We start from the raw sequence: 26,091 nt of genomic DNA, 5'->3' as shown, positions 1-26,091 counted from the left end.
TAGGTCTTTAGCCAGATACCTTTACATTTATTATTTGTAGTTAATAAAAGTGGTATATTCTATATAATACCTAGCAGATTAATTTTATTTAACTTCATGTAAACATATACACGATGTAAAAAGGTTTCTTTGTATATTTGAATATTTCCTTGCATGCTAATTTTTTTTTAACTTTGTAGAGGAAATAGTTGCATACTCGCTGATGAAATGGGCCTTGGAAAAACAATACAGACGATCTCATTTCTGAATTATTTGTTTCATGAACATCAATTATATGGACCTTTTTTATTGGTAGTACCGCTCTCCACTCTTACTTCCTGGCAAAGGGAAATTCAGACATGGGCTTCTCAAATGAATGCTGTGGTTTATTTAGGTGATATTAACAGCAGAAACATGGTAAGTTGTTTCCCTGTAAATGTAGAAATCAGAATATACTTGTCTTTGAGATCAAGTGTTTTTTATTGTTGTTGTTGTTGTTGTTGTTTTGAGATGGGGTTTCACTCTGTCTCCCAGGCTGGAGTGCAGTGGTATGATCTTGGCTCACTGCAACTGGGACCACAGGAGCACGCCACCACTCCTGGCTACTTTTTTGTATTTTTTAGTGGAGACAGGGTTTTGCTGTGTTGCCCGGGCTGGTCTTGAACTGAGCTCAAGTGATCTGCCTCCCTTGGCCTCCCAAAGTGTTGGGATTACAGTCATGAACCACTGTTCTTGGCCTAACGAGGATGAGGGGTTTTGTTTTGTTTTGGTCTGTATAACCATCTTTGTTTCTGGCATAGAACTTGCCACAGATAAGTTCTCAGTACATGTTTAATTGACTATAACAATGTCAGTTTTGGTTTAGTGTTACTTCATATATATATTTGACTGTTTTTTTTTTGGTGGTTTTTTCTTTTTTTTTCTTTTCACTCTGTCATCCAGACTGGAGTACAGTGGTGTGATCTCGGCTCATTGCAACCTCCGCCTCCCAGGTTCAAGTGATTCTTCTGCGTCAGCCTTCCAAGTAGCTGGCATTACAAGCACCTGCCACCAGGCCTAGCTAATTTTCATATTTTTAGTAGAGATGGGGTTTCACTATGTTGCCCAGGCTGGTCTCAAACTCCTGACCTCAAGTGATCCACCTGCCTTGGCCTCCCAGAGTGCTGGGATTTACAGGCGTGAGCCACCATGCCAGCCTATTTTACGTTTTTAATGGAAAATTTCAAATATACGTGAGAACAGATAGAAGAATGTAATAAACCCTCATGTTCTCAAGTTTCACAAATCTACTGCTAGTTTTGTTTTGTCTATACCTCTACACAACTACTTTCGTAGTTACTGTGAAGCAAACCCCAGACATCATATTTCATCCATAAACGTTACATTATTAAATGAATTAATCACTTACGTTTTCTTAAATAAGACCTTTTGTGAAAGATGTGCTTTAAAATTGTGTTTACTTCATTTTTTAAGAAATGCTGTGGTATTTGTGTTTTATTTATAAGATTTACGTAGCATTTTGGACTATATAAAGAATAAATCTGGCCAGGCACGCTGGCTCATGCCTGTAATCCCAGCACTTTGGGAGGCCAAGGTGGGTGGATCATCTGAGGTTGGCAGTTCGAGACCAGCCTAACCAACATGGAGAAACCCTGTCTCTACTAAAAATACAAAATTAGCTGGGCGTGGTGGTGCATTCCTGTAATCCTAGCTACTTGGGAGGCTGAGGCAGGAGGATCACTTGAACCCGGGAGGTGGAGGTTGTGGTGAGCCGAGATCGCGCCATTGTACTCCAACCTGGACAACAAGAGCAAAACTCTGTCTCAAAAAAAACACAAAAACTCTTTTAGTACATAAACATATATTAATAGTTATTTACATATTTGAATGGATTTTAATTTTTAGATACGTAAGTAAAAGTATAATTTGCTTGATGTTTGTCTTAAAATTGTCCTTCAAATTTCTTACTAGATAAGAACTCATGAATGGACACATCATCAGACCAAACGGTTAAAATTTAATATACTGTTAACAACTTACGAAATTTTATTAAAGGATAAGGTATGTAGTTATTTCTCACGTGTTTTTATCTCTTGTGTATCAGTTTTTTCTTTATCATATGCTGTGGACAGGATGAGAGAATAGCCTAAATCGTGAGTCAGCAAACTATAGCCTGTGTTCTTATTTTTTTAATGGTGCTTGAACTAAGAATGGTTTTTACCTTTTTGAAAGGTTACATTTAAAGGGTCGTAGAAAGAATATGTAACAGAGACCATATATTTATCTGTAAAGTCTGAAATATTTACTATCTGGCTCTTCTTAGAAAAGGCTTGCCAACTCAATCTAATGAAACCAGTTTGTTATAGTGTGTATTGATTTGTAAGCTCTTTAAAGAAGAGGAAGATACCTAACAGGATTAAGCTACCACTGTGTGAAGCAATGAAGGCTTTATAGATACTGCCTTATTTAATTCCTCCATCTACTTTATATTCAGTTTCTCTACTTTATGGAAAAGAAAATCAGTCTCAAGAATGTCTCTAAGAATTTAATGAACTTGGCTATGGTAACACAGCTCTTAAGTAGCGGAATCAGGCCTGCTCTAACTCAAAGTTTAAGAGAGTTCTACCGTTTATAAAAGTTGTACAAAGAATTGTACCTACACTTGGAATAAGACACTGTTCTGAATTTGTGTCATAGTTTTTTTTCATATTGACATTAATAGAGGCTTCTATTGTGGTTGGGCTAAAAATCTTTTGTAAAAATTTTAAATGACACTGCTGATTTTTGTCTATTAATTACCAGTTTATAAGCTAATAAAAACTTAGGCTTGATATTACATTCTAGTGGTTAAATTTGTCATAGAAGGAATATGTGCTGAGTTACTTGTGTATTGTAATCTTGAGATTACAATTTATTTGAAAATTAGACAAAGTTTGTTTTTAATTTTCGTTTCATTTTAATGAGTTCAGATTAAATGGGAAGGCTAAATTTGAATTCCGTTTTTCTCTCAAAATATTGTTTTTCTATTATTTTAAGGCATTCCTTGGAGGTCTAAATTGGGCATTTATAGGTGTTGATGAAGCACACCGATTAAAGAATGATGACTCCCTTCTGTATAAAACTTTAATAGATTTTAAATCCAATCATCGTCTCCTTATCACTGGAACTCCTCTACAGAATTCCCTCAAAGAGCTCTGGTCTTTGCTACATTTCATTATGCCAGAAAAGTAAGACAAATTTACAATTTTAATCATATTGTGTGGTTATGTTTAGTGGGAAGAAACCCAGGTAATAAGGTCAGTAAGAGTTTTTATTGCCCTAAAAGATTAGGTCACAGATTACTAAGAATTTTTTAAAAAGGAAAATGAGGTCAGGTAGTTTGTAATACTATTTGAATTTTTCAATTTTGTTAATAAACTTAAGCCATGTGTAATAAATCACAACAGTTGATTTTGCGCATGTTCAAAATATACCTTGTTTGAAAAACTAACACCGTACCATTCTTTGTATTTAATAGTAGGAGTAACAACAATGAGGTGCTGGTAATCCCTTTTTCTAAATGAGGAAAACTAGATTAGACAAGGCTAAATAAGTTCCCAAAGGTCACTACTTGTTCTCTTTCAGTAGGTCCAGAACTTTAAAAGTATATTTTTTGAGAAATATTTTAGTGATAATTAACCCATACTTCAAAATACTTCATATTCACTTGATTCAAGAATCATAACTTAGCCTGGCACGGTGGCTCACGCTTGTAATCCCAGCACTTTGGGAGGCCGAGGCGGGCGGATCACGAGGTCAGGAGATCAAGACCACAGTGAAACCTCGTCTCTACTAAAAATACAAAAAATTAACCGGGCGTGGTGGCGGGCACCTGTAGTCCCAGCTACTCGGAGAGGCTGAGGCAGGAGAATGGCGTGAACCCGGGAGGCGGAGCTTGCAGTGAGTCGAGATTGCGCCACTGCACTCCAGCCTGGGCGACAGAGCGAGACTGCATCTCAAAAAAAAAAAAAAAAAAAAGAATCATAACTTATAAAACAACTAATTATATTTCATCATGCATCTTCTTGGGAGGGAGATTTTTAGAAGTAACTAAGTTTAGCTAATTTTTTTTCTAAAAATCTGTAGTATTTTGTTTATAAATGACTCCTCTAAAAAAAAAAGCTCATACACAATTTGACTTTTTCTAGTAATTGTTCCAATTTCTTAAATTTTAAAGGTTTTCTTCCTGGGAAGATTTTGAAGAAGAACATGGCAAAGGGAGAGAATATGGTTATGCAAGCCTTCACAAGGAGCTTGAGCCATTTCTGTTACGCCGAGTTAAGAAAGATGTGGAAAAATCTCTTCCTGCCAAGGTTGAGCAGATTTTAAGAATGGAAATGAGTGCTTTACAGAAACAATACTACAAGTAAGCTGTACACAGAACACATGTTCTGAACTTTTAATTCTGAAAACCTTCCATGTCTGTGTCCTGCTCTTCGTGCCCCCACCTTCTCTACAATAGTGTCTTAGAGCAGTTGCAATTCTCGAGTTTCAGAATAAATTTATTCTGTGTCATTAGGAGGCAAAAGGAGATTTAATGACATATCCAAAATTATGAGTGACGACACTGAGTAATTCATCTTCTAACAATAATTAGTTGCTTTCCTATATATCATACTGTTACCTTATAAAGAGTTTAAGTGTTAGGATTTCCACGATAATGAAGGTATTATATGATTATGACAATTAACAGATAGAGGCCAAAAAAAGAAACTTAGAACAAAATTTTAGGCCCTGCTGCTTTTTGAAGAGTATTAACAAATCATAGGTGGTATAAATTTTGTATGTCAAGATCTATACAGTAGGAGTTTTCAAAGAATCAGAAAGGAAAATCTGTTCTAATATCTGTTTAAACATTTAATTGCATAAAAGGAAATATATTGCTACATGCATTTGGAGTTTCAGAAACATTTATATTCTGTGGTAAATCTATAGGTGCCATACATTTGAAAGAATGTACTTATTGCATAATTATTTTTATTATGGAAAATTTCAGACATATACAAAAATAGGATAATTTAATGAACTCTTATACCCATGACTCAGCTTCACTTTGTTTGTTTGTTCATTTGTTTTTTGAGATGGAGTCTCCCTCTGTACTCCAGGCTGGAGTACAGTGGCACGATCTTGGCTCACTGCAACCTCCACCTTCCGGTTTCAAATGATTCTGGTGCCTCAGCCTCCCAAGTAGCTGGGTTTACAGGTGTGCCCCACAATGCCCTGCTAATTTATTTTTAGTAGAGACAGGGTTTTGCCACGTTGGCCAGGCTGATCCTGAACTCCTGGCCCCAAGCGATCCACACGCCTCAGCCTTCCAAAGTGCTAGGATTACAGGTATGAGCCACTGTGCCCAGCCCCAGCTTCACTTCCAACTCGCGCCAGTCTTTATGTATCTCTGGTCATCCCCATTTCTCTCAGTACCTATCCTTTTGATGCAGATCAGAAATTTTTCCATAAATATTTTTCTATGTATTTCTAATAATTGATTTTTAAAAATACTAGTATCACCTGGGCATGGTGGCTCATGCCTGTAATCCCAGTACTTTGGGAGGCTGAGGCAGATGGATCACTTCAGCCTCAAGAGTTTGAGACCGGCCTGGGCAACATGGCAAAAACCCTGTCTCTACCCAGGATACAAAAAACTTAGCCAGGAGTGGTGGTGGGTGCATGTGGTCCCAGCTACTTGGGAGGCTGAGGTGGGAGGATCGCTTGAGCTGGTGAGGCAGAGGTTGCAGTGAACTGAGGTCATGCCACTGCACTTCAGCCTGGGTGACAGAGTGAGACCCCATCTTAAATAAATAAATAACCCACTTTAAAATTTTCACAATTTAGGAAATTATTGCTCTCCCAGCAGAATGAATTTCTTGATACCAATATTCAGTATCAGTGTTCAAGTTTTCTCAAAAAATTTTTTTACGTTTACTCGAATTGGGATTGAGATGGGTTCATATATGGCAATTGATTTGTCTCTGAGTTTATTATCTATAGGTACTTCTTTTTAAAATGTATACGATGGGGAAAACAGTTATTCTGTAGAATTTTTCCACAATCTAAATTTTGCATAGTACTTCCCTCTAAAGTAGTTTAACAGTATCCCCTGTATTTCCTATAGATTGGTAGGTAGATCTAGGTGCTTGATAATATTCAAATTAATAATTAAGAGTATATTTTGTAGTACACAATGGCGATTATCTAATTTTGTTATGGGGTTCTTTAAAAAAAGTAATGCATTTTGTAGACTATTTGGAAAGAAAAGTCAAAGTAGGAAGAAGATACATTCACCTGTAATTCTCTCAGTGCTAGTCATATATCATGGATGTTGAATTTAAACTCTTCAGGGCACTTTTTGGCAACTAACGTAATAAGATACTGCCACAAACTTCTGGAAAAATTCTTAGAATTTTTACCTCTAGAGAAATTAATAATAAATTTTTTCTGGATAAGGAAAAATAATTCTTTATTCTTGATTACCTCTTAGGGCATTGAGCATTGTCCACTCTTAGGGCATTGAGCATTGTCCATGGGTTTTGTTTTGCTTTTCATTTCAGTTTTGGGGAACTGCCTGTATAACTAGTGGTAAAGAATGGTAATAAAAGAGTATGTACACTAGATATTTGAGACTTTCAAGCCCTTCAAAAACTGACCTTGTAAAAAGGAAGAAAATAAAAGGTGGAAAAGGTCATGGTGAGAGGAAGTTTTTCTTTTCTTTTTTAAATTCAGCTTTTATTTTAGATACCGGAGGTATATGTGCAGGTTAGTTACATGCGTAATATTGCATCCAGGTAGTGAGCATGGTAGCAGTGGGTAGTTTTCAACCCATGTTCCCCTCATTCCCCCCCTCTAGTAGTCCACAATGTTGTTACATGTTTATGTTCATATGTGCTCAGTGTTTAACTCGCACTTATAAGTGAGAACATGTGGTGTTTGGTTTTCTGTTTCTGTGTTAATTCACTTAGATTATGGTCTACAGCTCCATCCATAGACATTATTTTATTTGAAGGGCATTATTTCATCCCTTTTTTTCTGTGGCTGTGTAGTATTCATGGGGTATATATACAAAAATATGGAGTGTTCATGGATTTGCATGTCATCCTTGTACAGGGACCATTCTAATCTCTGTATTGGTCCAGTTTTAGTATAAGTGCTGCCGAAGTGAGCACAGGAATTGTTACATATAGTTTGGAGTAGTAAAATAGCACCAAGATGTTTTCTATAAGTTGCATATGTATTGTGTAATTGCAATCTAGAGAAGACAGCATGGCTAAAATGAGGTATCCTCAGGTTTCTTTTAGGTCCATGCAAAATATTCAGTTTCATTAGCTGTCTAATGCAGTAAAAGTTATAAGAAGATTAAGATAAATAATGCAGCTGACCATCTTTTTAGCAAATTTGAGGGGAAAAGGATTAATACACTGTAATAATTATGTTACATTAGCCTGTTCTGTGTGTAGCTAATGGTTCAGAAAACAAGTTGTGTTCTCATGAGTATTATGAAAGAGATTTGGTCCATTGTATATCCAGCTGTGAATTTCATAATGGTACAGTTTTACTTTGGTACTACCTTTGGCCTTTTTTTTTTGTTTTAATGCTTTTAGAATTTATCCTGGTAATTGTTCTGCTAAACATCATTTTCATAATTTTTTTTTTAAGATGGATTTTAACTAGGAATTACAAGGCCCTCAGCAAAGGTTCCAAGGGCAGTACCTCAGGCTTTTTGAACATTATGATGGAGCTAAAGAAATGTTGTAACCATTGCTACCTCATTAAACCACCAGATAATAATGAATTCTATAATAAACAGGAGGCCTTACAAGTAAGAATTTTTAAATGTTGTTACTTTGTGATAAAGTTCTAGAAATGTTGATTTCACTTACAATTGAAAATGGCTCAGTGCTTTAATATACTGGTTAAAAGTTCTCTTTAGTTAATAGTGCCTTTCTATAATGGTCTCAGTTATTAATCTTTGTAGAAAAGATTTTAAAATTCTAATTTAGGTAATTATTTTGATGAATTTTCTAAAAATAGGTCTCTCAAACCATGGCCTATAATAACTTATCCAGCAAGAAAATCCCACAGTATGTTCATACTTATGAAAAAAATCATTAATAGTAATTGTGCTGCATTTGTGATTTGGTAAATGGTAGTCTGAAGGACATCTTGACCTCACATTTTAACCCTTCCTGGTACTTCTGGAAGATAAGTCAGAAGTGTGAAGGCACAGGTGCAATCCAGCCAATGTAGTGCATTGAAGGGCTAGGATCAGCATCTAGAATTAATACATTAGAATGCATTTGCTTACTCTTTTTAAACTTTTGGTTGCTTAGTTGCTGCTGCTTCCACTGTAATTGTTCTTCAGCTAAGATTTTTGGAGAAACACTGTGGTATAGTAACTAGCAAACAGAGCGAACAGTACTTTTTTCCTCCCCGACAATATAACAAAACCTAGGTGTAATATGGCGAAGAATATTTTAGCTTAAGTCATGGAGTGAAATGGTAAAGGTCTTAGAAAATTTTGAAAAGTGAAATAAGTTGTTTTCTAACATGAAAATTTAAAATCTCAATTTAAAATAATTCAAGCAACTAAAGTGTTACATGGACAACTTATCATTTATGTCTTATAACAACTTGAATTTATTGTTTCTGTAGCACTTAATTCGTAGTAGCGGAAAATTGATTCTTCTTGACAAGCTATTAATTCGCCTAAGAGAACGAGGCAATCGAGTTCTTATTTTTTCACAAATGGTGCGGATGTTAGATATACTTGCAGAATATTTGAAATATCGTCAATTCCCCTTTCAAGTAAGCATTTAATTGTATTTGTTGTTTTAAATTTTATCTAATTCCTGTGCATATTTTACAGAATTAACTTTGAAATTATTTTGTAAGTGTTTAGGTTTTTATATAAACTATACTTTTTCTTTAAAAAGATACATCTGCTTTAAAAAATATTTGTCATTCCTTTTTTCTTGACTTCACATATTGCAACAAAACAATTTTTCTTCCTTTCCTGTAATTTTTATTTTCTTTTGATTCTGTCTTTTTCTTCTATGCTTGCTTTAGATTTTAAAAACTGAACTAAGGCAGAGTTTTCTTGATTGGATAGGTCTAAAAGCAGGGGAGCCTTTAGTCTTTAATCTGAATGAGGAAAACAGCCAGTAGTCTCTGAATGTGAATGCTGCCAAGATTCTGGTGATTGGTGTGCTCATAGTTATCTGACACAGGGTTTGTTGAGTAAAACTAGACAACTTTAGAGAAGAAACTAAAGACCAGAATTCCCTTCCATGTATTCAAAATTTATATTGAAGTTCATTCAATATAACTAAAGCTAATATCGATGAGTGTTTAAAGTCATGTGCTGTTTTCAGTACTTTACATCTAATTATTTAATTCTCGAAGCAATTTTATGAACAGTACTAGGAACATAGCAGACATTATGTAGATACAGCTAGTAAATGGTGTATATTTAGTGCAGATAGTAAAATAGCAGTAAAATTATGATAATGGGACTGAACACACAATCCCTGCTTTGTCAGAGCTTATAATTTCTTACAGGAGGCAGACATCAAGCAGGTGATTACAAATAAATGTAACATTACAATTCTGGTAAGTGTTGTGAAGAAGGACAGGTATTTGGTGATATGAATATCATTGAGAAATAATTGCAGTCATTTAGGGGAAAACGTAGAAGAGTACCATTAGTTGAGGTTTTTGAAAACACCTTTATTGATACATAATTCCCATATTATACAGTTTACTCATTTAAAGTATACAATTCAGTGGTTTTTACTATGTTCACAGATATGTGTAATTGTTTGACAGGTGGTTTTAGAACACTTTCATCAGAAAGAAACTGTGCCCTTTAGCTATTCCTCCTGTCCTTCCATTTGCCTTCCTCTCTTGCCCTGTGTTGATTTGTTTTTAAACAAATTATTGTGTACATGGTCAAACAAAAAATTAGTTTGACTAATTTTGAGTGTTTATAAGCACCACTTCTCTGCCACTAATCCCTTCTCATTCCTAGGTCACTTCCTGGAGAGAATCATTTTTAATTTTATTTGGTTTAGGTCATGCCACAGTAATGAGATGCCACTATTCTTAAAATTTGTACTAATTTGTATTTTAGTGGAAAAGAAAAATTATTTTAATTTTTTAAAACCTTAATAGACATCTGTTTTCCTACTTTGAGTAGGTGATAAGTAAGAGCATTTCACTTAAACCACTTAGAATACATCATTTAAAATGTTTATATTTTTCTTCGCAGAGTTAAAATTCATATAGTATCAAAGCAAAGGTAGGCATATGACTTCCCAAAATACTAGTTTAATTCATCGGTTAAATGCATGGATCATAGTAGACAAGTTATTTCTAGTCTATAACCAGTTAATAATTATAAAATCATTGCCATTTATAAAGTGAAATAGTAGCTAATGTTTAATAAGCATTCAGTATGTTGTAGGCACTGTACTACATGTTTTCCTGTGTTCTCTCACTGAGTTCTCTATAGTCTGAAGGAGGGACTACTATTATGTCTGTTTTGTTTAAAGCAGAACTGACGTGGAGAAAAGTCAGATCACTTGCTCAAGATACCCAGTGAATAAGATACTCATTTGCTGGCTGTTAACTAGAACCCATGATGCTTCACATCATTAATTTTCAAACTTTAGTGTGCATCAGAATTAACTGGATGGCCTTTGCTAAACTCCTTCAGTAGGTCTGGGGTAGGGCTCAATAATTTGCCTGTGTTCTCAGGTGACACTAATGCTGTTCTAGTAACCACACTGGACTTAATCAGTGTTTTTAAAACTGAATTGTAACCTGTTAATGGATCTGTGAATCAGTTTAATGGGTTGCACCAACATTTTGAAAGTAAAATGATAAAACATGAGAGTATAACATAGTATATCATGTCATGATATGAAACTTGTTTCAGGTGTTTGTAAACAGCTATGTACTCAATCACATACCTTTAGAATGGGGACTCAGGCAGAATAGTATGACAGCCTATGCTGTATTTACTCTCGAGGGTGCAGTCTTAGTGATTTGGAGCACAGACTAAAGACAGAATGCCTGAGCATTATTTTACTGTCTAGTAAGTACCTTCTATTACAGTTTTAGCAAAGGACATGCTTCACATTTCTACTTAATTTTATAATTGATTTTAATTGCTTTGTAATATTTTGATTCTGTTATATGCAGTATTTCAATGTGTTTTATTCTAGAGATTAGATGGATCAATAAAAGGAGAACTGAGGAAACAAGCTCTAGATCATTTTAATGCTGAGGGATCAGAGGTATGTATTAATGCTTTTAAAATTATAAATAATTTTGATTTAGTATCAGTATATTACATTATTGTATTCAGACATTTTTAATCTTCATATCTAGTTTGATAAAAAAGAGTAGTGTTAGCCACCTTTAATTAGCAAACGAGGTTTTAAAGTCACTATTCTAGTTTAAAGCTAAGAATTTTATCTTTGAGACAGAGTCTCGCTCTGTTGCCCAGGCTGGAGTGCAGTGGCACGATCTCAACTCACTGCAACCTCTGCCTCCCGGGTTCAAGCTATTCTCCTGCCTCAGCCTCACAAGTAGCTGGGATTACAGGCGTGCGCCACTGTGCCTGGCTAGTTTTTGTAGTTTTAGTAGAGATGGGGCTTCACCTTGTTGGCTAGGCTGGTCTTGAACCCCTGACCTCAGGTGATCCACCTGCCTCAGCCTCCCACAGTGCTAGGATTATGGGCATGAGCCACCATGCCCAGCCAAGAATTTTACTCTTTATTATCAATACTGTTTCAGCATGGAACAGTTATTTTAATTTGCTTCAAAATAAATTAGCCAGATTGGGCACAGTAGCTCACACCTGTAATCCCAGCACTTTGGGAGGCCAATGCAGGAGAATCGCTTCAGACCAGGAGTTTGAGACCACCCTGGGAAACAGTGAGACTGCTGTCTGTACCAAAAAAAAAAAAGTAAAAAGACTAAACTGGGCATGGTGGCACTCGGTTGTAGTCCCAGTTACTTGGGAGGCTGAGTTGAGTGGATCACTTAGCTCAGGAATTGGAGGCTGCAGTGAGCCATGATCACGCCACTAGACTCTAGCCCAGGCAATAGAGTGAGACTCTGTCTCAAAAAAAAGAAAAGAAAAAAACCCCAAAACAACAAATTAGCCCACTTTCCTTTAAAAAAAATTTTTTTTTTCCGTGGATTTTTGGGTAGCAGGTGATATTTGGTTAAATGAGTAAGTTCAGTAGTGGTGGTTTGTGAGATTTTGGTGCACCCTTCACCTGAGCAGTATACACTGAACCAAATTTGTAGTCTTTTATCGCTCACCCCTTCCTACTCTTTCCCTCTGAGTCCCCAAAGTCCTTTGTATAATTCTTATTACTTTGCATCCTCATAGCTTAGTTCCCTCTTACGAGTGAGAACATACAATGTTTAGTTTTCCATTCCTGAGTTACTTCACTCAGAACAGTAGTCTCCAGGCTGGGCGTGGTGGCTCACACCGGTAATCCCAGCACTTTAAAGGGAGGCTGAATCGGGTTGATCACTTGCAGTCAAGAGTTCGAGACTGGTCGGGCGTGGTGGCTCACGCTTGTAATCCCAGCACTTTGGGAGGCTGAGACAGGCGGATCACGAGGTCAGGAGATTGAGACCATCCTGGCTAACACGGTGAAACCCCGTCTCTACTAAAAATACAAAAAAATTAGCTGGGCGTAGTGGCGGGCGCCTGTAGTTCCAGCTACTCGGGAGGCTGAGGCAGGAGAATGGCGTGAACCCGGGAGGCAGAGCTTGCAGTGAACCGAGATTGCGCCACTGCATTCCAGCCTGGGTGACAGAGTGAAACTCCGTCTCAAAAAAAAAAAAAAAGTTCGAGACCAGCCTGGCCAACATGGTGAAACCGCATCTCTACTAAAAATACAAAAATTAGCTGGGTGTGGTAGTGCGTGACTGTAATCCCAGCTACTCGGGAGGCTGAGGCAGGAGAATTGCTTGAACCTAGGAGGCGGAGGTTGCAGTGAGCCAAGATAAAAAGAGTGAGACTCTGTCTCAAAAAAAAAATATATATATATATAGATATATATATACATACATATATATATACAGATATATATATGTACGTATGTCTATATATATATACACATATGTGTGTATATATATATACATATATACACATATATATGTATATAGTCTCCAGTCCCATCTAGGTTGCTGCAAATGCTATTATTTCATTCTTTATGACTGAGTAGTAGTCCGCTGTTTATGTATACCACAGTTTATCCTCTTGTTGATTGATGGGCATTTGGGCTGGTTCCACATTGTTGCAATTGCAAATTGTGCTACTATAATCGTGTGTACAAGTATCTTTTTCATGTAATGACTTTTTTCCTCTGAGCAGATACTCAGTAGTGGGATTCCTGGATCCAGTGGTAGTTCCACTTTTAGTTCCTTTAAGGAATTTCCACACTGTTTTCCACAGAGTTCTTTTTTTTTTGATATATGCTTTTTATTTTTTAAGGAAATAAAATTTACAGTTAGAGTTGAAGCATCATTCCTTTCCTATCCCGTTTTCTTTCTTTTTCACCAGAAGTAAACACTGTATTGAATTTGGTGTTAATAACATATGTATTTGATTTTGGAGTCTTTTTGTTGATTGGTCTTGCTAGATGTTTATGTATTAGTTTTAAAAACTGTCTTTCTGTTTAATTAGTAACATACTGTTTACATTCAGAAAATCAGTTGAAAATTTTTCATTTTGATTATTCAATTTCTTACAGGATTTTTGCTTTTTGCTGTCCACAAGAGCTGGAGGTCTAGGGATTAATTTAGCCTCTGCTGACACTGTTGTTATATTTGATTCCGATTGGAATCCACAGAATGATCTTCAGGCACAGGCTAGAGCCCATCGAATTGGGCAAAAGAAACAGGTATTTTTAATTTTAATTTATATTTTGTTGCTGTTTTAGAATTCTTTTTTTTTTTTTTTGGAAGTGAGTTCAGTTTATCCTCTAGAGGATGAGATCACTGTAACAGTCATACTGCTGTTTAACAGATAGGATACTGAGGAACTTGGTTTACCAAAATCACCTGGAGAGTCTGACAGAATTGAGATAACTATGCATAAATAGGATCATGTATTCTGTTTTGATCCTGTATTCTAGTCGTAACTATATAACGCAGTTTTTCGTCTTACAATAAAAACTTTAAAATGTCTTTACTTGCTTATTTTAACTTGAGAGTTTGAGCATCATATGCTGCCTTTCTGTTAGTCTATATTTTGTCCATGTGCTTACAAGATTCTCCACATGCAAATGTGACCCCATTTTATAATTGTAACAAAATACCCTTAAATGGTGGTACTGAACCTTTACCTAGAGAAATAGGGAAAATTTACTGCAGAACCTTTGACCTAGAGAAATAGGGAAAATTTACTACACCAATTCTTTTCAATTTTGGAGAGTTTGTTTTATAGTGGGCTTCTTATTAACTTGGGGAGTAGTTGATGGAATTTTGTATTATATAGAGTGATGAAACATTAGAATCAAGGCAACGAGTATAATAAGGCTATCAGAAGTTTACATGCCCCCCCATTTTCCCCAGCTAAATCATAACTTAAAAATTACTGTCATTCCTTTAAAAAAACAAAAATAAGCAAATGCAATCTCCTTATCAAAATATTAAGAAGGAAGGAAGGATATAGTTTCAAAATAGTCTCTTAAGTTGAGGAACTCTAGCTTTAAACATGTTTTTTAAATTTTCGTTTTGCTTTTAACCAGTGAAAACTTCATGTAGAATGAGCTTCAGTTTGTGTGCCAGTGTTTAGGCACTTGAGGTTAGCAAAACAAATCCTTTATACTGCAATTTGTTTCCTCTTGTGTATTTTTACAGGTGAATATTTATCGTCTAGTTACAAAGGGATCAGTTGAAGAAGATATTCTTGAAAGGGCCAAAAAGAAGATGGTTTTAGATCACCTTGTAATTCAAAGAATGGACACAACTGGGAAGACAGTACTACATACAGGTTCTGCCCCATCAAGGTGGTTACTTGATTATTTAAAAAATGTCATTTTAGAGTCAGTAAACTCATTTTTTTGATATGTTACATCACTGTAGATCATTGAGGAAATGTGTTCAGAGTTGTAATTTTTATATTTTGGAAGACTTTGGACTAATTTCTAGTCAGAAGACATACTTCAATACCTGGTTTCATCGCTACAGATTTGTAATTTTAGGGGTAATCTCTTTAACTTCTATGCTTCAAGTTCCTTATTTTAAAATAAATATACTGCCCTAGGCAACATAGTGAAACCCCACCTCTGCAAAAAATAAAAAACTTAACTGGGCATGGTGACACACAACTGTAGTCGCAGCTACTCTGGAGGCTGAGGTGGGAGGATCAGTTAAGCCCGGGAGGTGGAGGTTGCAGTGAGCTAAGATTGTGCCAGTGCACTTCATCCTGGGTGACAGAGTGAGACACTGTCTCCAAAAAAAAAAAAGGATGCTAATACTTGATTCGTCTAACTTCTTCATGTAACTTTTGTAAAGGTGAAAATGTCAGTAATTAATAAAAGTGCTATGTAAATGTTATATTTCTAACTGTTAATGTTAAGCATTTTTGTTTTTCCTGTTTTAGTTCTACTCCTTTCAATAAAGAAGAGTTATCAGCCATTTTAAAGTTTGGTGCTGAGGAACTTTTTAAGGAACCTGAAGGAGAAGAACAAGAGCCCCAGGTAAAAACAAAAAAAAAAAGGCTGCTTCAGAATATTTGTCATGTATTTGACAGGATGAAAGGATTCAAGTATATTTAAATATTGTTTTTCTAATTATAGGAAATGGATATAGATGAAATCTTGAAGAGAGCTGAAACTCATGAAAATGAACCAGGTCCTTTAACTGTAGGAGATGAATTACTTTCCCAGTTCAAGGTAGATTTAAACAAAATTTTCCTTATAATTACATAAACTGAGAGGAATTGAGTTATTGTCATTTAGTGGTTTGTTAATCTTTCTTTAAGCATAATCAGGAAGATTGCTGTGTTATATAAAAACTACTCTCTCTTGTTCAGACAAACCAGTAGCAAACTGATTTGAAAGAGACCAAACTCATTTATGAAGTTACATTTAGTTGGGTGGAAAGAGCTGTTGTTTCCTAATTAGCAACTAGAATAGTGTTTGGCAAATAACATGTCCTTAAATACTTGGGTAAATAAATGAATCAGTGTGATCTCTTATTTAGATTTCCATGACTGAAGGCTTTCAGCTGATATTATTTTGAAGCAGTTTTTGACATTAACTTATCACAAATAAGAAAACTCAAGTAAATCAGTCAAAGTAAGCAATAAGCTACTATATATTGATATTTAATATCCCTGGTTTGTTGAGTGCCAATGAGTTGAAAGAAGTCCTAAAACAACATAAGTCAACTGACCTCATGGAGTAAGTTAAGTGCCATTTGTTTGAAGAAACAGGTTTCTCTACATCTTAGCTATTTTTTATGAACTGTGGTTTTTAAAGATCAATTCATTTCATGTGTTCATTTGACAAATATTTATGGAACATCTGCAGTGTACCCCACACAGTGAATAAAAAACTTTTATAATTTTAATGAATCACTCTGACTACTTTGTGGATGATTGACTGTAGTGAGGAAAGAGCTATAGCAGGGGGAGATAGGATAGAATGTTGAGTAATCCTGGTTAAGAGGTGAAGGTTTCTGGAATTACCGGCGTGAGCCACTTCGCCCGGCTGTGATAGCCTTAATGGGTGCTTTCTGTGTACCAGACCTTGCATAGTACCTTAAATGTGCTATCTTATGTAATCCTCACAGAAATTAGTGTGCTCTCAAAGAGCTCTATGTCTCTGCCAGTAGCTCTTTAGATAGTGTTTTTGTGATGATAAAAATGATATTAGATTGTTCTACAATACTTGATAGGTGGACTGGTCTGAGAATTTCTGCAGATTATTTAGCATGTTAATAGTATAAATTACTTTTTGTTGTTCTGTTAACTGCTCTTAGTTCTGTGATGCTACTAATTTTGTTGCGCAGTAGGGCAAAATAAAATCATTCCTAGAGGATTATTAGATGTCATTTGGTTTGATCTGCTTGCCCTAATGAAGAAATGAATCTAGGTTGTTCAGAAGTTATATTTGGTTTAGTCCACAGTCATATTCATTATCCTAAGGAGCATGCCAGTTCCTCCCTTTAAAAAAAAAGTTTTAGGGAGCAATTTTTCTGTAACAGTTACTCTTAAAATTCTGAAATTTATCAGGTTGCCAACTTCTCAAATATGGATGAGGATGACATTGAGTTGGAACCTGAAAGAAATTCAAAGAATTGGGAGGAAATTATTCCAGAAGATCAAAGAAGACGATTAGAAGAAGAAGAAAGACAGAAGGAACTTGAAGAAATTTATATGCTCCCAAGAATGAGAAATTGTGCAAAACAGGTGATTTTGCAATTTTAAAGATATTTCTATAAAGTAAGAGTATTCAACCTGGGCTGATTTTGTTTGTTTCTACGAGGTATCAGTCCATAGTTTTCTTTTTTTGTAATGGCCTTGATTTGATAATGTTTGCCTCATGAAATGAGTTGAGAGGTGTTTCTTCCTCTTTTATTCATCTTTTCAAAGAACCAGCTCTTGTAGTTTCATTGATTTTTTTTGTGTGTGTGTTTTTAATTTCATGAGTTTCCACAATTTATTATTTCTTTCTGCTTTTGATTTGCTGTTTTCTTTCTTTTCTTTTTTCTTTGGTGACAGCATCTTGCTCTGTTGCCAAGGCTGGAGTGCAGTGGCACAATTCTGGCTCACTGCAACTTTAACCTCCCAGCCTCAGATAATCCTCCCACCTCAGCCTCCCAAATAGCTGGAACTACAGGTGTGCCGCACCACACCCAGCTGATTTTTGTATTCTTTTTGTAGAGATGGGGTTTTGCCATGTTGTCCACGCTGGTCTGGAACTTCTGGGCTTAAGTGATCCATCCGCCTTGGCCTACCAAAGTGTTGGGACTATAGCACGAGCCACTGCACCTGACCTCTTTTATTCAGTTTCTTAAGGTGCAAGCTTAGATATAGAAATGTAATCTCTCTTTTCTAATATCGGCATTTAATGCTACAAATTTTTCTTTAAGCGTTACTTTTTCTGAATCTTCCAAATCTATTTTTATATTTTCCTTAATTTAAAAATATTTTAAAATTTCCCATATGACTTACCTTTGACCTACAGGTTTTTTTAGAAGTATGTTTTAAAATGTTCAGATATTTAGGAGATTTTTCAGCTATCTTTGTTAATCATTGGTAGTTTAATTCTGTCATGTTCAGAAAGCATATTTTATGTAATTTTAATTTTTAAAAATTTGTTGGTGTTTATTCAGTGGCCTAAATAAACAAATACCAAAATTTTAAATAACTGTAATAATGCCATGCCAAGCTATATTGCCAAAAAGGAAAAAATTCTAAGACTAATTTCTTTTTCTGGTATCCTTTGGTTTTTAGGATATAAGATTATTTGTCTTGATTACTGAGTTTTTTGGTGCTTCCTTAAATTTTAAGCCTGGGGCAAATGAGGGGCTTGCCCCACTCTAGTCCCTGCCCTGCTACCATTCCCCCAAGGGTAGCTTTTTGTTTTTTATTTTCTTGCAACCATATTAGATCTTATTCTGTGCCCTCAGTTGACCAGATGAGAAGGGTCTGGCAAGGCTTCCTTCCTATTAACACAAAGGTGACTGCTCACTTTCTCCAAGGCTGTACCATGGAGGAAAGTTTTCTCCAGTCTTCCTTCTCATGAGCACCTGGTAGAAGTTTGTGGCAAAGTGCTTGAGAGTGGGTGCAGGTCCTCCGAGTTTTGGCTGTTAGGTCCTGTGATCTCACAATAGCGTACACTCAGCCATTAGCCGATTTTAGCTGATCTCCTCTTACCTGCTTATATGGTACTTGATTTCTGTCACCTGTGCCCTTCACAAATGAGCCACTGTTCAAGTTCTCTTTTTCTCTTTTTGTAATCTCCTATATATCCTTACATTTAGATGTGTAGGTTGCCCTGTGATTTCATCTCTCTGATGTTAAACAGAAAAATTATGATTCTGTAGATCAGATTTGTTGTTAGAGTAGGAGCAGTGTACCTACCAAGTTTCTACATAACAGCCAGAAGTGGAGCCAAAAATAATGCTTTTGGCCTGAAAGTAACCATGCATGTTATTTCTTGTTTCTGTTTATTTCTTCAAACCCCTAAGTAGTTTTGTTTTAGAGTGTGTGAGAATGCAGCATTGCATTAGATCCTGTGAAAGGATCAAGGGAGGTTAGAAAAAATAAGGTCTAAATACCGTTTTTTACTTCATCTAACCTTCAGCATATTAGAGGTTGAGAATATGTGCCAAGGCTTTGGAAAAACTCCCAAGACTTACAGAATATGTGTTTTGATATATCCCATTAAAATTAATGGATATTACAAATAGCCTTTTATGTGGGTTGAACTGGCATTTTTTTTCTTTTGAATATCTGATTTGTCTAGTTAGAATAGCAATATGTGGATATTAAGCAGAACGGAAAAAAAAGGACAGCTAATCAATCTGTTCATCCAGAGATAGGACTAATAACATTATCACAGTGTACATCATTCTAATTTTTAAAAACTCATTATCATTTGCCAAATTAAATTGGAGTTGTATTAATTTGGAACTTTTTCTTCTTTTTGACAGTATGTCATGAATGTTAATTATTCTACAACCCCATTTTTAATGGTCTCTCAGCATTCTATCGTATAGATTTGTCTGGTCTCTCTTTGATGAATATTTAGATTATTTGCTTTTTGTTTTTGAGACAGGATCCCACTGTGTTGCTCAGGCTGAAATGCCGTGTTACAGTCATGGCTCACTGCAGCCTCAACTTCCTGGGGTCAAATGATCCTCCCACCTCAGCCTCTCAAGTAGCTGGAGCTACAGGTGCATGCTACAAAAATACCTGGCTAATATTTTAAATTTTTGGTAGAGACAGGTCTCACTTATGTTGCCTAAGCTGGTCTTGAACTCCTGGGCTCAAGTTATCTTCCTGCCTTGGCCTCCCAGTCATGCTAGGATTACAGGCATGAGCTGCTGTGCTCAACCACATTTTTCTTTTATGATGTAAATAACTTTATTGATCAATGTTTCTTCACAGTTCTGATCTCCTCAGGAAAAATGCCCATGTTGCTGGGTCAGTAGAATAACTTTTGAGGCTTTTGATATAATGTCTAATTACCCTTTAAATCAAAATACCCACCAGAGGTATATATTTTTCTCTGCTCTTTAATTTTGTTTATGGAATGTTTTTGATACATTGAATAACATTTTTAAGATTCTTACCATCTTTTATAATGGTTTTTGCTTCTAAGATACAAGCTGTTTTTACACTAAGGTTGGGTAAATATTTATTTTCCAATTCCAGATTAGTTTCAATGGAAGTGAAGGGAGGCGCAGTAGAAGTAGGAGATACTCTGGATCTGACAGTGATTCCATCTCAGAAGGGAAAAGGCCAAAGAAACGTGGAAGACCACGGACTATTCCTCGGGAGAATATTAAAGGATTTAGTGATGCAGAAATTAGGCGGTAAGATGATATAAGACAGTCGCTTCAACTTGGTTTTAGTAGAGTGTGAAACTAAAATATAAAAATTCCATAATTTTCAAAAATTGTGATTGAAGTTTTTGAAGAGGCAAATGTATGTTATTTGAGTAGGAATTGGGTGGTTCTGCTTTTGGGTATTTGTTATAAATGAACAAAACAAGTTTGGTGTCTGATCTTTGCATGTTATTTATTTATTGCTAAACTAGTTAGACTACACAAAATTTTTTATTAATTTGACTCAGAATAGTGATCCTTTTGAATAATAAAAGTATTTTTGATGCATTTTATTTTTAAAAATTCTCACTGCATTTATGACTCCCAAAGTTCCTAGTTTTTTTGGAAATTCTGTATTTTTCTAGTTTCTTAACAACAGGGTAATTTCCTTTTTGAAAGTAACCCTGTTAAAAGCATTTCTGATATGTTCGAGTAGGAATTGAGATGAGGTAAGATTGGCCAGGCAGGATATATTGTAGTGTCCATTCAGAATATGTTTATATATACACATTTATTTAAGAGGAATGGGATAACAGCTTACTTTTGTTTATGTAATAGTTTTGGATATGACATTTATTAAAATCTTGTTCAGTTTCGTATTTTGAAAGTTTGTTTCTTTGAAGCCGTTGTAACTTTTTTCTTTTAAATCTTAGACCTGACAAAATTCTTCCTCATTCTTTCTACCAGAAAATTTAATACATTGTTAGCCTTTTTAAAAGGCACTTTCGTGACCACCTGAATTGCTGTACTTTTCGTCTTTAGTTGAGGAAGCATTTCGACTTCTACTTTACTTGGATATTTTTCCTCATTTATTAACCACTTACGTAGCTTTCTTAAGTAAAATTTTAATTTTGCATTGTTGGTGTAATACCACACATCTGAATTAAAGCCATTCAGTAAATTTTTATCAGCACTTGGAATGTGAGGAAGTGTAATATAATTGATAATTATTGTGGAGACACACATCAGACCTTTTTTGGTCTTATGAAAATAATAAAGTAATTTTTTAAACAAAATTTAGTTTCTGTTGTTTTATTTATACTGATATCTAAACATCATCCTGGGTGTTAATATACCTTGTCTTACCTGGTGTATCTTAATGTTTTAACATTTTTGTTTTTAGCATAGTTTATTCATTCTTCTTAGATAACAGTGCCTTGAATTTTTATACTAACGAGTATTTTCTTATATCTGTAAATATCAGAAATACATATATTTTTAGTGAATACTGAAGCTCACATTTACCCAACAATTATTTTCTCTTAGGTTTATCAAGAGCTATAAGAAATTTGGTGGTCCTCTGGAAAGGTAAATACATTTGTTATTCTCATAGAACAATGGAATGTGTTACATGCTGTCACCTTTATTTATTTGTATTAACATTCAATTTAGCTACTTTGTTAAATTTGCTTTTAATCGGCATTTACAAAATTAATGTACAAGGGAAATTTCAGATTGTTTTTAAAAATGTTTTTATAGGCCGGGTGCGGTGGCTCACGCTTGTAATCTCAGCACTTTGGGAGGCCAAGGTGGGCAGATCACGAGGTCAGGAGATCGAGACCACGGTGAAACTCCGTCTCTACCAAAAACACAAAAAATTAGCCGGGCATGGTGGCGGGCCCCTGTAGTCCCAGCTACTTGGAGAGGCTGAGGCAGGAGAATGGCGTGAACCCGGGAGGCGGAGCTTGCAGTGAGCCAAGATCGTGCCACTGCGCTCCAGCCTGAGTGACAGAGCAAGACTCTGTCTCAAAAAAAAAAAAAAAAAAGTTTTTATACTACCTTTAATTTCTAGTCTCAAATTTCTTTCCTGTAAATTAAGTTATCTATACATGTTTAAATTGCACTTTTATGACTGTAAGGCACTTTTTACAATCTTTATCTCATTTTTCATCAATAACTTAAAAGTAGCATGAGCAGATTTATCCATAGAGGGGCTGAGTTGCTAACCCAGCCTTTTTTTTTTTTTTTTGAAATGGAGTGTCTCACTGTCTCCCAGGCTGGAGTGCAGTGGTACAATCTTGGCTCACTGTAACTTCCGCCTCCTGGGTTCATGTGATTCTCCTGCTTCAGCCTCTCGAGCAGCTGGGACCAAAGGCGTGTGCCACCACACCCAGCTAAGTTTTTTTTTTTTTCCAGTAGAGACAGGGTTTCACCATGTTGGCCAGGTTGGTCTAGAACTCCTGACTTCAGGTGATCCGCCTGCCTCAGCCTCCCAAAGGCTAACCCAGCCTTTTAACCAGCTCTGCTTTCCCTAAGTAGAGATATTTTCTTAATTTTCTCGAATTCGTTCTCTTATTATACAAACTATATTAAAATTCAAATTAAGACAGTTTTTTTGCAGTTACCAGATAATCTCAATAATTATTGTGATTTGGATATTCTTTTCCCTTTGTTGTGGCCAACCCACTGTCTGAATATAGATCAGCAAAGACTCAAATTAGTTTATTTTTTCACTCTTAAAAAATCCTTTCAAAAAGTAGATATATTTTCTGTTTTATTTTGAGATGGCATATTTAAAATATAATGAAATACTTGCATAATTATTTTAGATGAAAAAATGTCTTGAATATTATTCATCTTATCTATTTGGTGCACAGTAATAAAAAGTTACAGAACTTTACTCAGCTTTTGTGTTTACAATTATAAAGCTTTACCAGTTCATTTTGAACATCTTAAAATTTGATCAGTTATTAAAAGGTTTTACAGAATTGGTATATAATCTTCCATTTGCTCTATAATGAATTAAACTTATTGAATATATAAATGCATTATTTGTCTGCCACATTGTCCTGGTTTTTATGTGTTTCCTGCCATTTATGTGAACAAGAATATGTAGAGCATGCAGTAGAGTGACATTCAGATCTTGAAATAGAGTGAAAGTTAATCTTAAATGGCACCACTTCATTTAACATATTTACCTGAAAATTGGATTATTTTGTTACAGATTAGATGCAATTGCTCGAGATGCTGAATTAGTTGATAAGTCGGAAACAGACCTTAGACGACTGGGAGAATTGGTACATAATGGTTGCATTAAAGCTTTAAAGGATAGTTCTTCAGGAACAGAACGAACAGGTAACATTAAAATGAGAGTGATTTAAAAGAGAAGTAAATGAAAGTTTCAAAATATGCTATATTGAGCTAGGTATTATATCTTAAATTATTTATTCATCAGTCTCAAAAGGTTATTTATAAAACAAAGTAAAGCTATTCTCGGTAATAGGAAATGGAGAACAGAATTGCAATTTGAAGGCAGTAGAATCTGTTTTTAATTCCCCTGACATTTTTTGTCTGTGAGGTAAGGTCAGAAATTACTGTTTTATACACACACATATATACATTCATAGATATATGTGTATATACACACACACACACATAATACAATATGTATAGTATCTATAGGATTTTTAGTATAGATGACTGGGAAAATATAATGCAAATATACACATATGATACTGGTTTGAGACATAATTATTTTATTATTATGCTTATTCTGCTGTTCATTTACCTGAATAAAAATATTTAGATAAGATTTAATAAGCAGGCCAGGCATAGTGGCTCACATCTGTAATCCTAGCACTTTGGGAGGCTGAGATGGGAGTTTAGCTTGAACCCAGAAGTTTGAGACCAGCCTGGGCAACATAGTGAGACCCTGTCTCTAAGAAAAATGAAAAAATAAAAATTAGCAGGGTGTGATTGTGCGTGCTTGTAGTCTCAGTTACTTGTGAATTGAGGTGGGAGGGTTGTTTGAGCCCAGGAGGTCAAGACCACAGTGAGCAATGATTGCACCACTGCACTTCCAGCCTGGGCGACAGAGTGAGACCCTGAGTCAACATCCTATAATTCTTTATTTAGAGGCTGACGGTATTAATAGATTGATCCATCTTATGTAATTGGTAAAACACTTAGATAAATACTTTTTGTGAATCTGCATCTGCTAGATTATGATCACTTGTTCATATGTAATGAAATTTAAAGTTTTCCAGTAATCTCTTAATAATATAAATAAGGAATACTTACTGTTAAATAACATAAGTAATAGCATCGGTTGCTTGTTTTATAGAATTATGTTTTATACTTTTAAAAATACTGTTTTTTAAAAAAAAATCAAGGTGGTAGACTCGGAAAAGTGAAGGGTCCAACATTCCGAATATCAGGAGTACAGGTGAATGCCAAGCTAGTCATCTCCCATGAAGAAGAATTAATACCTTTGCACAAATCCATTCCGTCTGATCCAGAAGAAAGAAAGCAGTGAGTGATTTATTTTCTCCATTGTAAGATTATTGTTATTCAATAATTGCAAAATGAATGTGCTGAATTTTTATGGTGTTATTGGCTAGTTTTGAAAAAAAGAAAAGAAAGCATATTATTTTGAAGTTCTAATGACTCACGTTTTTCAAAATTAATTTTTCAGTAAAGCAATTACAAACTTACCATTAGTTATTAACTTTAATGCCAGGTATACTATCCCATGCCACACAAAGGCAGCTCATTTTGATATAGACTGGGGCAAAGAAGATGATTCCAATTTGTTAATTGGCATCTATGAATATGGATATGGAAGCTGGGAAATGATTAAAATGGATCCTGACCTCAGTCTAACACACAAGGTACTTATCTATTTCTGATTCTGTTGACCATTCATGTTGAATTTAATTTATTCTAATTCTTGCTTTTAAATTACGTTGGAAATAATGGAAATCTGGAAACCAAGGCACTAGCTGGTTGTGTGACCTTGGTGCATTTAGAAGATGCTTTGCATGAAAGGATCAAATTTAAATGATTTCTGAGATTTTGCATTACTGTGAAACTATATGATTAAGGCACTAGGTGTATTATTTCTCAGATTATTAGGTTAAAAGTTTTGTTCCATCATTAGCTTTAAAAAAATTTTTGATGCATAACGTACATATTTTTGGATGTGTGTGATAATTTGATACAATCATATAATATGTAAAGATGAAATCAGGGTAACTGGAACATCTGTCACCTTAAATATTTATCTTTACACTAGAAACATTCAAATGATTCTTTTCTAGCTATTTTATAATGTATAGATTATTGCTAACTATAGTCACCCTACTCACCTATCAAACACTAGGTCTTATTTCTTGCATCTAACTATGTATTTGTACCCATTCATCATTAATTTTATTATTCCAGTAAGACAAAATCCTTAAAATCTTTTATATATATTTTTTAAAAATATCGGCATTTTAGTATTTTTGGTCATTTGGTTGCACTGTGCTAGCTGAAATCCATTTTTTTTTTTGCCTAAAATGGGAAACACTGGGAGAACTTCCTTATTGTTTATCTTTATGTGTTGGGAACCTTTAGATATTGGTGCTTTGTCATTTGTTACTGTGAAGAAAAAATTAAGTAGTCTAGATTCCCCTGTAAAACTTTCCTACCAGTGTATGCTTTAGGTCTTCTTCTAGAAAGATGACATCTTGTATTCTAGGAGTTTTTGCGTACATTATACACTTT

The 26,091-nt window shown here is 35.1% G+C and overlaps 1 protein-coding gene and 1 non-coding gene across 3 annotated transcripts in view; one reads left to right on the top strand and one right to left on the bottom strand.

Annotated features, from left to right (window-relative positions):
* CHD1 (chromodomain helicase DNA binding protein 1) overlaps positions 1–26,091 on the top strand; it is a 77,110-nt gene that overhangs the window by 35,463 nt on the left and 15,556 nt on the right. For both annotated transcript variants that reach the window (XM_030817252.1, XM_030817256.1), the window contains exons 12-28: positions 180–396; positions 1,951–2,040; positions 3,016–3,206; positions 4,196–4,384; positions 7,669–7,831; positions 8,665–8,817; positions 11,238–11,309; positions 13,791–13,940; positions 14,902–15,050; positions 15,647–15,743; positions 15,843–15,938; positions 17,282–17,458; positions 20,432–20,592; positions 21,871–21,912; positions 23,549–23,679; positions 24,717–24,855; positions 25,064–25,214. In XM_030817252.1, coding sequence (XP_030673112.1) covers positions 180–396; positions 1,951–2,040; positions 3,016–3,206; positions 4,196–4,384; positions 7,669–7,831; positions 8,665–8,817; positions 11,238–11,309; positions 13,791–13,940; positions 14,902–15,050; positions 15,647–15,743; positions 15,843–15,938; positions 17,282–17,458; positions 20,432–20,592; positions 21,871–21,912; positions 23,549–23,679; positions 24,717–24,855; positions 25,064–25,214 — 2,368 coding nt within the window. The remainder of the gene's footprint in view (positions 1–179; positions 397–1,950; positions 2,041–3,015; positions 3,207–4,195; positions 4,385–7,668; positions 7,832–8,664; positions 8,818–11,237; positions 11,310–13,790; positions 13,941–14,901; positions 15,051–15,646; positions 15,744–15,842; positions 15,939–17,281; positions 17,459–20,431; positions 20,593–21,870; positions 21,913–23,548; positions 23,680–24,716; positions 24,856–25,063; positions 25,215–26,091) is intronic.
* Positions 7,076–7,178, bottom strand: LOC115831816. Its single transcript, XR_004027306.1, has one exon. It is a non-coding gene; the product is annotated as a U6 spliceosomal RNA (small nuclear RNA).

The sequence above is a fragment of the Nomascus leucogenys genome, chromosome 2, assembly GCF_006542625.1.
Source record: "Nomascus leucogenys isolate Asia chromosome 2, Asia_NLE_v1, whole genome shotgun sequence".
Taxonomy (NCBI): domain Eukaryota; kingdom Metazoa; phylum Chordata; class Mammalia; order Primates; family Hylobatidae; genus Nomascus; species Nomascus leucogenys.
Note: the sequence above shows the minus strand (reverse complement) of the source record. Positions and strands in the feature narration are given on the sequence as shown.